Raw genomic sequence first — 16,727 nt, 5'->3', positions numbered from 1 at the left:
TTTACACTAGATGTGGTAAATACATTCAACACTGCCAACTGGGCATGTATCTTACGGGCGCCAACGGGCTTTGGAGTTGATGACCACCTCATGCGCATTGTCCAAGACTACTTTCGGGATCGGGTCCTGTTGTATGATACTGAAGAAGGTACTAAGAGTTACAAGGTAACTGGCGGCGTCCCACAAGGATCGGTCCTAGGGCCGCAACTTTGGAACGCCATGTATGATGGCATCCTGCGCCTACCAGTACCTGAGGACACGAGATTGATAGGGTTCGCCGACGATGTCGCGCTAGTGGCCGTAGCAAAAAACCTCAAGGATGCGGAAGGCAAATGCGGCGCCTCAATAAGACAAATTAGAGAGTGGCTAAGCTCTGGGCTACAACTGGCCGACCACAAGACGAAGGTAGTCCTGATAAGCAGTCGCAAAAAAACGGAATCAGCGATAGTAAACGCAGAAACTTGCAGGATAGAGTTCGTGAGAGCCATACGGTACCTGAGAGTGATGCTGGACACGCGGCTATGTTTCGTGAGCACCTCAACCAGGTGAGCATAAGAGCTGCTGCGTTGGGCAGGGCATTCAAAAAAATAATGCTCAACATGAGGTGCCCGAAACAGGGACGGCGGCTCCTACTGCACAATGTGCTAAAGGCGACAATACTGCACGGTTCAGCGGTCTATGAGGAGCATTCATGCAACATATCGGCTGGGAGCCCTGCACGTAAGCAGTGCATTCCGCACAGTTTCCGACGACGCAGCACTGGTCATTTCTGAGACGGCACCGATCGACCTTTTAGCAAGGGAGGCTGCCGAAATATACTCCCAGCGAAGAGAAGTTGCACCGGCGGCGCCAAATAGGGACGCTATCGCCCAACGGGAGTGGCAGCAAACAATGTCCGAGTTGCAGCATAGATAGAAGGAGTCGGCGAAGGGGAGATGGACTTACACCCTTATGCCAAGAGTCGAAGAGTGGGGCACGCGAAGTCACGTGAGTGTGAACTTCTACCTGACGCAACTTCTAAGCGGCCACGGTTGCTTTAAAGCGTACCTCCACAGATTTGGTCACGAAAGCGACGGAGGTTGTCCTGCCTGCGACGGAACACCAGAGGATGCGGAGCACATACTCTTCAACTGCGCTAGGTTCGAAGCTGAGAGAGAGAGAGTATAGAGGAATGCTGTGGGGAATGGCTGATTGAGGAAACACTGGTGAGAGCGATGCTGGAGGCCACGCGAAAATGGGAGGCAGTATGCAACTTTGCGAGCGCAGTAATGCGTAAGCTACGCGAGTACAAGCGCGCCAGAAGACCGCAAACAGGAGGGGCTTAGAGTACTCGCCCGGTACCTGCGACGCAATACTTGACGGTCGTCCCGCAAGAGCAGCTCGAAACCAACCTATCTACATTCCCTATCATCCGCTGTCAAATTCCTACTACTATACTACTAAACCCACTACTGTATGTATCTGTAAACGCTTCTCCTTTCTGTCTTCACTACTGTTAGGTTGTTTTAGTATTATAACCCTACATTTGTATTTACCTTGCTGCTAGCTTATAATTATTAGTGCTAATCTACAATTGTATTTACTATTAACGTTGTACGAAATATCGTAAGTATCTGAATAAGTATCGATATGAATTATCATCCGATAGTTCTAGTTCTGCGAACTAGAACTATGCGGGAACTAGGTCGGAAGAGAACGAGAGATCGGAGCGGGGGTTCAATGAGCACTTTTGCTGTATCGACTAGACGGGGCGGTTGGAAGAGAATTAAGTAAAATAAAATCATAAAAAGTACGAAACATCCGTGGACTTTCTGCGCCAATAACTTCAGAAGTGGGATCGTAGCCCTTTAAAGTATCTGCCTACATAAGTATTTGTCCACTGGCATCCCCGACAACGAGTATTTTCCACATTTTATAAATGGCCGAGGAAACCATGGCAAACATTGACAAAGAAAAAATTGTAGAGTGGTTGCTGGAGAAGGAGATCATTTTTCCAGCCAGCGCAACACTAAGGCAACTTCGGAAGCTTGCCATAAGTGGTGGAATGGACGAAGTTTCTGAAAGTCTGGTGAATAAATCGGATATTGAATCGGATGAAAAAGTGTCTGAAAATGAGCAGATCGACGATATGAAAGAAGAAAAATTACTTGACGCCGCAATAAGGGTGGCTGAGAAAAAGAAGAAACTGGCTGCTTTAATGGTAATGGACAACTATATGACCGATGACATCCGAATGGTCAAGCAACTTATTGCCCCTTTTTCTGCCAGTGAAAATGATGAAGCCTCTGAATGGGTCTTGAATTTTGAACGGATTTGCGGAGGCGTGAACGAAAGCAGCAATTTTAAGCTTCGTTGTGTGCGCATGTTGATAAAGGCGGGAACAGAGGCGGACTTGTTCATGCGTGTCGACAAATCAAAGACTTACGACGAGTTTAAGGGAAACTTCCTAAAAAATTTTGGCCGCAGCAATTCAACTGCCGACGTGGTACTTCTGTTGAAGGAAACCTTTTTCAACCCGGAGAAAAACTCCGTAATGGGATATATTCTTCGCATGGAAGAAATTGCTATGCGTGCCGACATCGAAAAGAAATTGACAGTGCAGTTCATCGTTGATGGTTTTCGTGATCGATCTTCCAGTATCGCCTTATTGTATTCAGCGTCGACCATCGGAAAACTTAAGGAGCTAGCTCGACAATACGAGGCTTTGAGGAAGAGTACCCAGACGAATTTTAAGCGCACTGGGATGACCGCTTCCGGAAATGACCGGAGCCAGGTGCGCTGCTATAATTGTTCAGCACATGGCCATTATGCTTCATCGTGTCCCGCACCTAAGCGGGAGAAGGGATCGTGTTTCCAGTGTGGATCCATGCAGCACCAGGTGAAGGATTGAAAACAGAAGCCTATGCCAAACCAGCGATCCGTGGGTACAGCCAGCAACCCGCCAATGGACGACAGAGAGGAGAACAATATTTTTGTTCCTATTGTTAATCAGGTAGGGGTATATTTTTACACTGATATAAAACGCAGGTATCAAATTAAATTTCTTTCTGGCATGTTGGACACCGGTAGCGCTATTAATTTGATGCAGCGCTCGGCGATACCTTATGAAAATTTTGATGGTGTACTAAAACCGACAGAGTATTTTGGAGTTAACGGTTCGAGAATAAGCATTTTTGGAAAAATAATTGTCAATTTAGTTTTTCATAACATTGAAAAAGAACTTATATTTTTCGTTGTACCAAACAACTATATTTCGTGTAATGTCCTTCTGGGGCGCAGTTTCCTTGAAAATTATGGAATAAAATTAATTTTTGAAAATGAAATTGAAAATGTAAAGCGAGTTACGCAAAGCAATATGGTCTCAATTGAAAATAGAGTATTAGTAAACAGTGACTTAGATGAAAATAGGGTATTAGTGAACAGTGACTTAGATGAAAATAGAGTATTAGTGAACAGTGACTTAGATGAAAATAGAGTATTAGTGAACAGTGACTTAGATGAAAATAGAGTATTAGTGAACAGTGACTTAGATAAAAATAGAGTATTAGTGAACATTGAGAGTGACCAAATTGAAAATGTAGTATTGACAAATAGAAATAGTGAGATGATGTTATCAGATATCAATAATAATGGATTATTAAAGGATGAAAATTATGAGAATAAGATTAGTGACCAATTGAATTGTAATAACATTGACCTTTTATTGAAAGATAACGAGCAAAAGCATATGGCAAGTGAATCATTAGAAAGAACCGAAATAGATTTACCGTATATATATAGTATTGAAAAAACAAAAGAAGAGGACAGCTATAATATCGACCCAAAGCGAACTGATAAAGAACGTAGTAAATTCATGGAATTGATAAAACTTAACTATTCAGACTCTACTAACATTCCATCAATTCAACATAACTACGAAATGAATCTCAACGCAATCTCTCAATCTGTACGCACTGTTCCGAGAAGACTTTCATATCAGGAGAAAAAAGAAGTAGATACCCAAATAGATGAACTATTGAAAAAAGGCTTCATAAGAGAAAGTAAATCGCTTAATAATATTTGCATTCGTGATGGATATCCATTGCCAAGGGAAGGGAACACAATTTTTACACTTTTAGATTTGAAACACAGTTATCACCAAGTAAAAGTAGCAGAGAGTTCGGTGCAGTATACAGCATTTTTCATACCTAGCGGACAATATGAATACACAAGAATGCCTTTTGAACTTATGAATGCACCAGCAGTATTTATGAGATTTATTAATTTCATTTTACAACCATTAATTCCCGAGGGTAATGTAGTAGTTTATATGGACGATATCGCTATAGGTTCCAAGTCGTTGAACGAACATCTTATAACAGTAGGTAGAGTTGTAAGAATTCTCGCAGAATATCGACTAGAAATTAAGGTTAGTAAATGTCAATTTGGTTATGAAAGTATTGAGTTCTTGGGATATACCCTTTCTGGTAAGGGAATAAGCCCAAACTGTGAACACACAGCAACCATTAAGCATCTGCCATTGCCAAAAGATCGCCATGAAATGCAAAAGGTTTTGGGATTATTCTCTTATTTTAGGCGTTTCATCCCTGCTTACTCAAGAATAGCAAAACCATTACAAGAACTTGCAAAACCTGGAACTAAGTTTGAGCTTCAATACAAATGCATACAAATTTTTGAAAAACTGGGACATATAGAAGAAGAAAAACTGATTTCTTCACCAGTATTAGCTCTGTATAATCCAAATCGAGAAACAGAATTGCATTGTGATGCAAGTAGTGAAGGCTTTGGTGGAATTTTGTTGCAGAAACAAGATGACAATAAGTTTCACCCAACAGCATATTTTTCACAGAGAGCGACAAAACTAGAGGCAAGATACGAAAGTTTCAAACTGGAAACGTTAGCTGTGATCTATTCATTGAGGAAATTTCGAATTTATTTAGAAGGGATTCCGTTTAGAATTATAACAGATTGTAACTCAGTAGTTTTATGTTTAGGAAAGGGACGTCTTCATTCAAATATCGCCAGATGGGCCATAGAGCTAGCAAATTATAATTACACTTTAAAACATCGTAGTGGAAAATATATGTCCCATGTGGACACCTTAAGTAGATATCCTTCAGCGCTTAATCAAGATTTTGAATATGAACCAATAGTGACAATTCATGAAAGTGATAACAAAGACCGAATAGTTTCCGTGATTGAGTGCGACGACATTAATCTTCAGCTTCAGATAACACAAAACAGGGACAACCATATAGGAAAATTAAAAGAACAATTGGAGCATGGACCTGTTAAGAAATTTTCATTGAGCGACGGAATTGTTTATAAAATAGGTGAGAACGACGTTGAGCTGTTTTATGTCCCAGCTGAAATGGAAACGTAAATAATCAGAAGAGTTCACGAAAACTTATGTCACTTAGGAACCGAGAAATGTATGAAAGAAATCTTAAGACATTATTGGTTCCCGAATATGAGATCTAAAATCGATTTGTTTATAGGAAATTGTTTAAATTGTATCATGTTTTCAGTCCCCACACATGCGAATAATCGAACACTTCACAATATTCCTAAGCGACCAATCCCATTCGACACCTTACACGTAGACCATTTTGGACCACTTCCCGCTGTTATATCAAAGAAGAAGCATGTATTAGTTATCATTGACGCCTTTACGAAATTTGTAAAATTGTTTTCTGTAAATACGACAAGCACTAAAGAAGTCAACACATGTTTTTCAAAGTATTTTCAATTTTATAGTCGTCCACGTAGAATTATCAGCGATAGAGGAACGTGTTTTACATCATTAGAATTTAGTAAATTTTTGCTAGAAAATAATATAGAGCACGTGAAAGTGGCAACTGCTTCACCCCAAGCGAATGGTCAGGTAGAACGGGTTAACAGAACTGTGAAAGCTATGCTCGCCAAAATAACTGAGCCAATAAATCACGAAGATTGGAGCAAACTTTTAATAAAGGCTGAATATGCAATTAATAACTCAGTCCATTCGACCACGAAAGAATTGCCTTCAGTGTTGTTATTCGGAGTCCAACAGAGGGGTTGTAATATTGACGCGTTAACAGAATACTTAGATGATAAACAATACCGAACTCAAAGCAATTTAGAATCAGTACGTAAGAAATCTTTGGATAAAATCGAGCATTGTCAGCAGAAGAGTGAAGAGTATTTTGAAAGGAATCACAAAAATCATATTGAGTTCTTGGAAGGCGATTTCGTTGTAATGAGAAACATTGACACCACAATAGGTACAAATAAAAAATTTCTTCCGAAGTACAGGGGTCCGTACATCATCAGAAAGGTATTGCCGAACGACAGATATGTGTTAAATGACATTGAAAACTGCCAAATAAGTCAAATCCCGTATGAGGGCATTATAGAGGCATGCCGATTAAGGAAATGGGCAGATTGGCGTAATCAGTGTTAAAGTGACTCCTACTTAAATAGTTAACAATTTATATATATACACATATAATTAAAATTACTCTTAATTACATATTTACGATCGAGGGCGATCTAATTGTCAGGATGGCCGAGCTGTTAGGTTGTTTTAGTATTATAACCCTACATTTGTATTTACCTTGCTGCTAGCTTATAATTATTAGTGCTAATCTACAATTGTATTTACTATTAATGTTGTACGAAATATCGTAAGTATCTGAATAAGTATCGATATGAATTATCATCCGATAGTTTTAGTTCTGCGAACTAGAACTATGCGAGAACTAGGTCGGAAGAGAACGAGAGATCGGAGCGGGGGTTCAATGAGCACTTTTGCTGTATCGACTAGACGGGGCGGTTGAAAAAGAATTAAGTAAAATAAAATCATAAAAATGCGAAACATCCGTGGACTTTCTGCGCCAATAACTTCAGAAGTGGGATCGTAGCCCTTTAAAGTATCTGCCTACATAAGTATTTGTCCACTGGCATCCCCGACAACGAGTATTTTCCACATTTTATAAATGGCCGAGGAAACCATGGCAAACATTGACAAAGAAAAAATTGTAGAGTGGTTGCTGGAGAAGGAGATCATTTTTCCAGCCAGCGCAACACTAAGGCAACTTCGTAAGCTTGCCATAAGTGGTGGAATGGACGAAGTTTCTGAAAGTCTGGTGAATAAATCGGATATTGAATCGGATGAAAAAGTGTCTGAAAATGAGCAGATCGACGATATGAAAGAAGAAAAATTACTTGACGCCGCAATAAGGGTGGCTGAGAAAAAGAAGAAACTGGCTGCTTTAATGGTAATGGACAACTATATGACCGATGACATCCGAATGGTCAAGCAACTTATTGCCCCTTTTTCTGCCAGTGAAAATGATGAAGCCTCTGAATGGGTCTTGAATTTTGAACGGATTTGCGGAGGCGTGAACGAAAGCAGCAATTTTAAGCTTCGTTGTGTGCGCATGTTGATGAAGGCGGGAACAGAGGCGGACTTGTTCATGCGTGTCGACAAATCAAAGACTTACGACGAGTTTAAGGGAAACTTCCTAAAAACTTTTGGTCGCAGCAATTCAACTGCCGACGTGGTACTTCTGTTGAAGGAAACCTTTTTCAACCCGGAGAAAAACTCCGTAATGGGATATATTCTTCGCATGGAAGAAATTGCTATGCGTGCCGACATCGAAGAGAAATTGACAGTGCAGTTCATCGTTGATGGTTTTCGTGATCGATCTTCCAGTATCGCCTTATTGTATTCAGCGTCGACCATCGGAAAACTTAAGGAGCTAGCTCGACAATACGAGGCTTTGAGGAAGAGTACCCAGACGAATTTTGAGCGCACTGGGATGACCGCTTCCGGAAATGACCGGAGCCAGGTGCGCTGCTATAATTGTTCAGCACATGGCCATTATGCTTCATCGTGTCCCGCACCTAAGCGGGAGAAGGGATCGTGTTTCCAGTGTGGATCCATGCAGCACCAGGTGAAGGATTGCCAACAGAAGCCTATGCCAACCCAGCGATCCGTGGGTTCAGCCAGCAACCCGCCAATGGACGACAGAGAGGAGAACAATATTTTTGTTCCTATTGTTAATCAGGTAGGGGTATATTTTTACACTGATATAAAACGCAGGTATCAAATTAAATTTCTTTCTGGCATGTTGGACACCGGTAGCGCTATTAATTTGATGCAGCGCTCGGCGATACCTTATGAAAATTTTGATGGTGTATTAAGACCGACAGAGCATTTTGGAGTTAACGGTTCGAGAATAAGCATTTTTGGAAAAATAATTGTCAATTTAGTTTTTCATAACATTGAAAAAGAACTTATATTTTTCGTTGTACCAAACAACTATATTTCGTGTAATGTCCTTCTGGGGCGCAGTTTCCTTGAAAATTATGGAATAAAATTAATTTTTGAAAATGAAATTGAAAATGTAAAGCGAGTTACGCAAAGCAATATGGTCTCAATTGAAAATAGAGTATTAGTAAACAGTGACTTAGATGAAAATAGGGTATTAGTGAACAGTGACTTAGATGAAAATAGAGTATTAGTGAACAGTGACTTAGATGAAAATAGAGTATTAGTGAACAGTGACTTAGATGAAAATAGAGTATTAGTGAACAGTGACTTAGATAAAAATAGAGTATTAGTGAACATTGAGAGTGACCAAATTGAAAATGTAGTATTGACAAATAGAGATAGTGAGATGATGTTATCAGATATCAATAATAATGGATTATTAAAGGATGAAAATTATGAGAATAAGATTAGTGACCAATTGAATTGTAATAACATTGACCTTTTATTGAAAGATAACGAGCAAAAGCATATGGCAAGTGAATCATTAGAAAGAACCGACATAGATATACCGTATATATATAGTATTGAAATAACAAAAGAAGAGGACAGCTATAATATCGACCCAAAGCGAACTGATAAAGAACGTAGTAAATTCATGGAATTGATAAAACTTAACTGTTCAGACTTAAATAACATTCCAGCAATTCAACATAACTACGAAATGAATCTCAAACTTAAATCAGAAGAACCTGTACGCACTGTTCCGAGAAGACTTTCATATCAGGAGAAAAAAGAAGAGAAAGTAAATCGCCTTACAGCTCTGCAATAGTATTAGTTAAGAAAAAATCAGGGGAAAAAAGAATGTGTGTAGATTACAAACAGCTTAATAAGATTTGCATTCGTGATGGATATCCATTGCCACTAATAGACGACTGCTTAGAGAGTTTAGAAGGGAACACAATTTTTACACTTTTCGATTTGAAACACAGTTATCACCAAGTAAAAGTAGCAGAGAGTTCGGTGCAGTATACAGCATTTGTCATACCTAGCGGACAATATGAATACACAAGAATGCCTTTTGGACTTATGAATGCACCAGCAGTATTTATGAGATTTATTAATTTCATTTTACAACCATTAATTCCCGAGAGTAATGTAGTAGTTTATATGGACGATATCGCTATAGGTTCCAAGTCGTTGAACGAACATCTTATAACAGTAGGTAGAGTTTTAAGAATTCTCGCAGAATATCGACTAGAAATTAAGGTTAGTAAATGTCAATTTGGTTATGAAAGTATTGAGTTCTTGGGATATACCCTTTCTGGTAAGGGAATAAGCCCAAACTGTGAACACACAGCAACCATTAAGCATCTGCCATTGCCAAAAGATCGCCATGAAATGCAAAAGGTTTTGGGATTATTCTCTTATTTTAGGCGTTTCATCCCTGCTTACTCAAGAATAGCAAAACCATTACAAGAACTTGCAAAACCTGGAACTAAGTTTGAGCTTCAATACAAATGCATACAAATTTTTGAAAAACTGGGACATATAGAAGAAGAAAAACTGATTTCTTCACCAGTATTAGCTCTGTATAATCCAAATCGAGAAACAGAATTGCATTGTGATGCAAGTAGTGAAGGCTTTGGTGGAATTTTGTTGCAGAAACAAGATGACAATAAGTTTCACCCAACAGCATATTTTTCACAGAGAGCGACAAAACTAGAGGCAAGATACGAAAGTTTCAAACTGGAAACGTTAGCTGTGATCTATTCATTGAGGAAATTTCGAATTTATTTAGAAGGGATTCCGTTTAGAATTATAACAGATTGTAACTCAGAAGTTTTATGTTTAGGAAAGGGACGTCTTCATTCAAATTTTGCCAGATGGGCCATAGAGCTAGCAAATTATAATTACACTTTAAAACATCGTAGTGGAAAATATATGTCCCATGTGGACACCTTAAGTAGATATCCTTCAGCGCTTAATCAAGATTTTGAATATGAACCAATAGTGACAATTCATGAAAGTGATAACAAAGACCGAATAGTTTTCGTGATTGAGTGCGACGACATTAATCTTCAGCTTCAGATAACACAAAACAGGGACAACCATATAGGAAAATTAAAAGAACAATTGGAGCATGGACCTGTTAAGAAATTTTCATTGAGCGACGGAATTGTTTATAAAATAGGTGAGAACGACGTTGAGCTGTTTTATGTCCCAGCTGAAATGGAAACGCAAATAATCAGAAGAGTTCACGAAAACTTATGTCACTTAGGAACCGAGAAATATATGAAAGAAATCTTAAGACATTATTGGTTCCCGAATATGAGATCTAAAATCGATTTGTTTATAGGAAATTGTTTAAATTGTATCATGTTTTCAGTCCCCACACATGCGAATAATCGAACACTTCACAATATTCCTAAGCGACCAATCCCATTCGACACCTTACACGTAGACCATTTTGGACCACTTCCCGCTGTTATATCAAAGAAGAAGCATGTATTAGTTATCATTGACGCCTTTACGAAATTTGTAAAATTGTTTTCTGTAAATACGACAAGCACTAAAGAAGTCAACACATGTTTTTCAAAGTATTTTCAATTTTATAGTCGTCCACGTAGAATTATCAGCGATAGAGGAACGTGTTTTACATCATTAGAATTTAGTAAATTTTTGCTAGAAAATAATATAGAACACGTGAAAGTGGCAACTGCTTCACCCCAAGCGAATGGTCAGGTAGAACGGGTTAACAGAACTATGAAAGCTATGCTCGCCAAAATAACTGAGCCAATAAATCACGAAGATTGGAGCAAACTTTAAATAAAGGCTGAATATGCAATTAATAACTCAGTCCATTCGACCACGAAAGAATTGCCTTCAGTGTTGTTATTCGGAGTCCAACAGAGGGGTTGTAATATTGACGCGTTAACAGAATACTTAGATGAGAAACAATACCGAACTCAAAGCAATTTAGAATCAGTACGTAAGAAATCTTTGGATAAAATCGAGCATTGTCAGCAGAAGAGTGAAGAGTATTTTGAAAGGATATGAATTATCATCCGATAGTTCTAGTTCTGCGAACTAAAAAATTAGTGAACATTGAGAGTGACCAAATTGAAAATGTAGTATTGACAAATAGAGATAGTGAGATGATGTTATCAGATATCAATAATAATGGATTATTAAAGGATGAAAATTATGAGAATAAGATTAGTGACCAATTGAATTGTAATAACATTGACCTTTTATTGAAAGATAACGAGCAAAAGCATATGGCATGTGAATCATTAGAAAGAACCGACATAGATATACCGTATATATATAGTATTGAAATAACAAAAGAAGAGGACAGCTATAATATCGACCCAAAGCGAACTGATAAAGAACGTAGTAAATTCATGGAATTGATAAAACTTAACTATTCAGACTTAACTAACATTCCAGCAATTCAACATAACTACCAAATGAATCTCAAACTTAAATCAGAAGAACCTATACGCACTGTTCCGAGAAGACTTTCATATCAGGAGAAAAAAGAAGTAGATACCCAAATAGATGAACTATTGAAAAAAGGCTTCATAAGAGAAAGTAAATCGCCTTACAGCTCTGCAATAGCATTAGTTAAGAAAAAATCAGGGGAAAAAAGAATGTGTGTAGATTACAAACAGCTTAATAAGATTTGCATTCGTGATGGATATCCATTGCCACTAATAGACGACTGCTTAGAGAGTTTAGAAGGGAACACAATTTTTACACTTTTAGATTTGAAACACAGTTATCAACAAGTAAAAGTAGCAGAGAGTTCGGTGCAGTATACAGCATTTGTCATACCTAGCGGTATATCTATCTATATTTATCTTTGGATAAAATCGAGCATTGTCAGCAGAAGAGTGAAGAGTATTTTGAAAGGAATCACAAAAATCATATTGAGTTCTTGGAAGGCGATTTCGTTGTAATGAGAAACATTGACACCACAATAGGTACAAATAAAAAATTTCTTCCGAAGTACAGGGGTCCGTACATCATCAGAAAGGTATTGCCGAACGACAGATATGTGTTAAATGACATTGAAAACTTCCAAATAAGTCAAATCCCGTATGAGGGCATTATAGAGGCATGCCGATTAAGGAAATGGGCAGATTGGCGTAATCAGTGTGAAAGTGACTCCTACTTAAATAGTTAACAATTTATATATATACACATATAATTAGAATTACTCTTAATTACATATTTACGATCGAGGGCGATCTAATTGTCAAGATGGCCGAGCTGTTAGGTTGTTTTAGTATTATAACCCTACATTTGTATTTACCTTGCTGCTAGCTTATAATTATTAGTGCTAATCTACAATTGTATTTACTATTAACGTTGTACGAAATATGGTAAGTATCTGAATAAGTATCGATATGAATTATCATCCGATAGTTCTAGTTCTGCGAACAAGAACTATGCGAGAACTAGGTCGGAAGAGAACGAGAGATCGGAGCGGGGGTTCGATGAGCACTTTTGCTGTATCGACTAGACGGGGAGGTTGGAAAAGAATTAAGTAAAATAAAATCATAAAAAGTACGAAACATCCGTGGACTTTCTGCGCCAATACTACCTAATAAAAATATTAATTAAAAAAAAAGACATATATACATACACACACATACTTACATAACTACCCTGTAGAACCAAAGATGTCACTCCTCTCGAACTAGTTCTGCGCTGTTTACCGCGCAACTAGTTACGCGGAGATCGAACGCGGACCAGGTCTTCGTCGACTACAATGTACTAGTTCTGCAACTAATTACGCGGGAAGCGAACGCAGACCAGTCGAAAAAGAACCGAAAAACGAAGCCGCCTTTGTTTTTTTTTTGAAGTCGACAAATAACCGCAATCCCGTGGAGTTATGAAGAAACGCGAACAAGAGTTACAATACAGTGCCCACTCAGCTAGTTACCGAGACACGCCATCCAATAAGCACCGAAATGGTAAGATAATCGTGATATTTTACTTTACTTGCGCTCGAGGAATGCAAGAGACAAGAATTCAGATTCAGCAATCTCATAGATACAGTCATTCTCTATGGTTGTGGGTTTTTAGTTTTCTCGAATCTGCAATATTGTGGATGTAACAGATTTTCGTCCTTTGTGGGGGCGCAAGGGTGTGGGGCGAAATTCTGAGATAGACGTTTTATAGTGAGATCTAACAGAAGTGCGGATACCAAATTTGGTTACTCTAGCGTTAATAGTCTCTGAGATTTGTGGATACCCCCAGTTTTTCGTCCTTTGTGGGGCGGAGGGGGGTGGGGCGAAATGTTGAAATCTACGTTTTATAGTGAGATCTAACGGGAGTAGATCTAACAAATTTAGTTACTCTAGCTTTAATAGTCTCTGAGATTTGTGGATGCCCCAGATTTTCGTCCTTTGCGGTGGCGGAAGGGGGTGTGGCGAAATCAAGGTCCGATATCACAGGAGTGTGGATCAAAAATTTCGTTGCAACAGCTTTTATAGTCTCTGAGATCTGGGAACTCATATTTTGCAATAGGCAAAGCTAACCATGAAACCTGTGTGTTAGAGAGAGACAGTGCGAGAGAGAATGATATTGTTTTCTTGATTCTGGCTATAATAATTATACGATCTGGCTCAATCGACTCGGCTATTGATGCTGATCAAGAATATATATACTTTATGGGGTCGGAAACGATTCCTTCTGGACGTTACACACATGCACTTTTACCACAAATCGAATATACACCAATACTCATTTTGAGTATACTTGTTTATATACTTTTAGAAACTCTAAAACAGGAGAATGCAGTTATTCGTGGTAAGACTAATAAAGATTAATAGAAAAATATTTTTATAATCAAATTAATTAACAACATTGTTTTTAGATCAATTGAAAGCAGTGGTCCAAATTTTAGCGGATCAAACTGTTTTAATAAAGCAGCTGCTAAAGGAGAAGGGGGAATTGAATCCCATTCGGGGACAGTTCCCAATAAAACGTGAGGAAGAGCTTATAGAACTGGAAGAAAAAATAAAATTAAATAGGGACATTTATGTAACTAAATCTAAACTCTAAATTTTATGACTTTTTTCTCTGTCTTATCATTATATTTTAATGTTTCACTTACAGATAACAGCAATGAAATCAATTCTCCAGCCAGCTGGCGTTTTGAGCGGCTTGAACTTTATTTTGAGTGAGGACATTGTTCTGGCATATAACGTCGATGGGGGCCAAGGGAAGAAGGCCCTTAGGACCCACAAAGGATTTTTTTTCAGCTTTGCTAGGTAAAATACCATTTACACTTCTAGAGATTTAAAAATTTTTCATATAAATTAAAATAAATATTAATTACAGAATGTATTCCGCCTGGCGATGAGCCCCCCGAAAACACTGTACGGAAGGCAATGCAAAGGATGAAGAAAAGGGTGTTTAAAAAGAAGTGTCTTGCCAAAAGCCAGGAGTAGGCTAAGCATCATATAATTAAAAATTATTCGTTATATTGAAGGACATTGTGTTTTGATTTTTGTATTATTCCAGACTGCCAGATTGACTACTACCAGTAGTCAGTTCGGAACTAGTTACTGGTAACTAGGTCAGAGCTAGCTACAGGTAATCGAAGGGTAGTCGAGTGGGGAACTCGTTGCTGGCTTTCTACTGGTAACTAGTTCCTGAGCAACTAGCTACGGGTAATCGAAGGGTAATCGAGCGGGAACCAGGGGTGGTTCCGCCCTAGGACATGCACGTGTTAAATTCTCCGCTGAAATACATTGCGGATAATCGATCTGGAACCAGGGAGGTGAGAATGGTAGCTAGTGCGGCACCAGTGCGGAACTAGTTGCCTGGTACTAGAGGGCAGCTCTGTCGGAGGCGTGGCAGGTACGTATGTTTTGTGTGTGTTTGGACCATTTTGTGTTGATGTGTGTATTGACGTCATTTTTGGTTTGTTTACAGTGGCTGCTCTGGACATGTGCGGTGGATTGTCAGGAGCGTCGTCAATAAATGCTAAAATGTCGTCCAATTGGCATCAAATGTGTGGTGTTGATGACGGGGCAGCTGCTGGAGGGGCTGATCTGTCGGAGGCGTGGCAGGTACTTGTGATTATTGTGAGTTTTGTCCATATTTTGTTGGTATGCGAATTGACGTAATTTTTGTTCATTTCAGTGGCTGCTCTGGACCTGTGCGGTGAATTGTCAAAGGAGTCGTCAATATATTCTAAGAATGTCGTCAAAATAGCACCAAATGTTTGGTCTATTTGTCGTGGCAACTGCTGGTGGGGCAGCTCTGTCGATGGCGTGTCAGGTGAGTACGTATTGGTCATTTTTCGTGGTTATGTGAGTTAATGTTTTCCATCTGTTTTTTTAGTGGCTGCCTCAGGACCGACTTTTGGGCTCATCAATAGACGTTGTCAGAGTAGAAGCTACCGTAGACGTCCATGATCTCCTCCGCTATCTCGTCGTCAAATGAATCGTGGTCCGTCCACAGGTCGTCGCCATCGTCGCTGAGTGCTTCGCAGTCCATATCAGAGTCCTCCGATACGGCTGCGGCGTCAGGTTGTGTATTGGCGGCGGGTCTTGGAGGTGTTGGTGCTGCTGCTGGTGTCTGTGTTGGAGGATTGGCCACTGCTGAGCCACTGCCCTTTGCTTCAGTCAGGTTTGTAATTAGTGTGGTAAGTTCTTGCAGTCTTTTCTCTAAATTTTCAATTTTAACGGCGTACTCTTTTAGCATTCCCACACACTTGCCATCGCATTGGACGGCTGGCTGCTGCTGATGCTGGGGATTTCTCGGTGTCTGGAAACGTTTTGGAGTTGGCTGCACCCGTTGATCGCGCTGGCATTGGCGCCCCTTGGCCTGTGGCTGGGAATGATGGCCGCGATGCTGGTGCTGCCGACCCAAATTGTGTCCGCGCTGCTGCTGTTTTTGTTGCTGCTGCTGCTCATCCCTTAGCTTCTGATGGTAATTGGCCAGGTGGTTTTCAGCCGGATTGGCTTGAGCACCTCGGCTATACAAGGGCCTGCGGGTGTTGGGCGTTGCTGCTGCTACTGGTGTTGGTGCTGCTGGCTTGGCCCCCTGTTTGCCACTTGAGTGCTGCTGCTGTTGATGTTGTGGCCGCTTCTTCTGGGATGGCTGCTGCTGTTTAGGAGCGTAGATATGAGGCTGCTGTTGCTGGGGAGGACGACGACTACTCTGCGGCTGTTGCCGTTCTGCCGCGCGTGGCTGCTGCTGCTGCTCAGCATTCCCAGACCGCACCACTCGGCTGTAGGAAGGCCTGACATTGCCTCTGGTGCTTGTGTTTGTTGGCTGGTGTTGATGGTGGTGGGATTGGCGGTTCGGCTGTTGCGTTTGTGGACGTTGGTCTTCGATTGGCTGCTGTGGCTGCTGGCGTTGCTGTTGTTAATGCTGCTGACGCTGCTCAGCAATGAGTCGATTCGCCCTCAATTTACCTCGAGCCTTTTTAAATTCGTCGCATCCT

At 39.9% G+C, this 16,727-nt stretch overlaps 1 protein-coding gene and 1 long non-coding RNA gene across 3 annotated transcripts; both read left to right on the top strand.

Annotated features, from left to right (window-relative positions):
- The first annotated feature begins 1,702 nt into the window (after positions 1–1,702).
- On the top strand, positions 1,703–3,323 carry LOC117187713. The gene is made up of 2 exons (XM_033390461.1): positions 1,703–2,992; positions 3,070–3,323. The coding sequence occupies exon 1, from the start codon at positions 1,919–1,921 to the stop codon at positions 2,888–2,890; it is 972 nt and encodes a 323-aa protein (XP_033246352.1). The 5' UTR covers positions 1,703–1,918; the 3' UTR covers positions 2,891–2,992; positions 3,070–3,323.
- Positions 3,324–13,104: 9,781 nt separating this feature from the next.
- On the top strand, positions 13,105–15,485 carry LOC117187721. Of its 2 annotated transcripts, XR_004472330.1 has the most exons (5): positions 13,105–13,239; positions 14,045–14,311; positions 14,387–14,541; positions 14,612–15,360; positions 15,419–15,485. It is a non-coding gene; the product is annotated as an uncharacterized LOC117187721 (long non-coding RNA). The 2 variants fall into 2 exon arrangements; XR_004472332.1 differs by lacking the exon at positions 14,045–14,311 and having other exon boundaries at positions 13,107–13,239.
- Positions 15,486–16,727: the final 1,242 nt, after the last annotated feature.

The sequence above is a fragment of the Drosophila miranda genome, chromosome XL (genome assembly GCF_003369915.1).
Source record: "Drosophila miranda strain MSH22 chromosome XL, D.miranda_PacBio2.1, whole genome shotgun sequence".
Taxonomy (NCBI): domain Eukaryota; kingdom Metazoa; phylum Arthropoda; class Insecta; order Diptera; family Drosophilidae; genus Drosophila; species Drosophila miranda.
The sequence above is the reverse complement of the archived record's forward strand: the minus strand, read 5'-3'. Positions and strand labels throughout refer to the sequence as shown.

Coding starts and splice junctions, on each gene's coding strand:
- LOC117187713 (XM_033390461.1), top strand. CDS start 1,919: ATGGCCGAGGAAACCATGGCAAACATTGACAAAGAAAAAATTGTAGAG.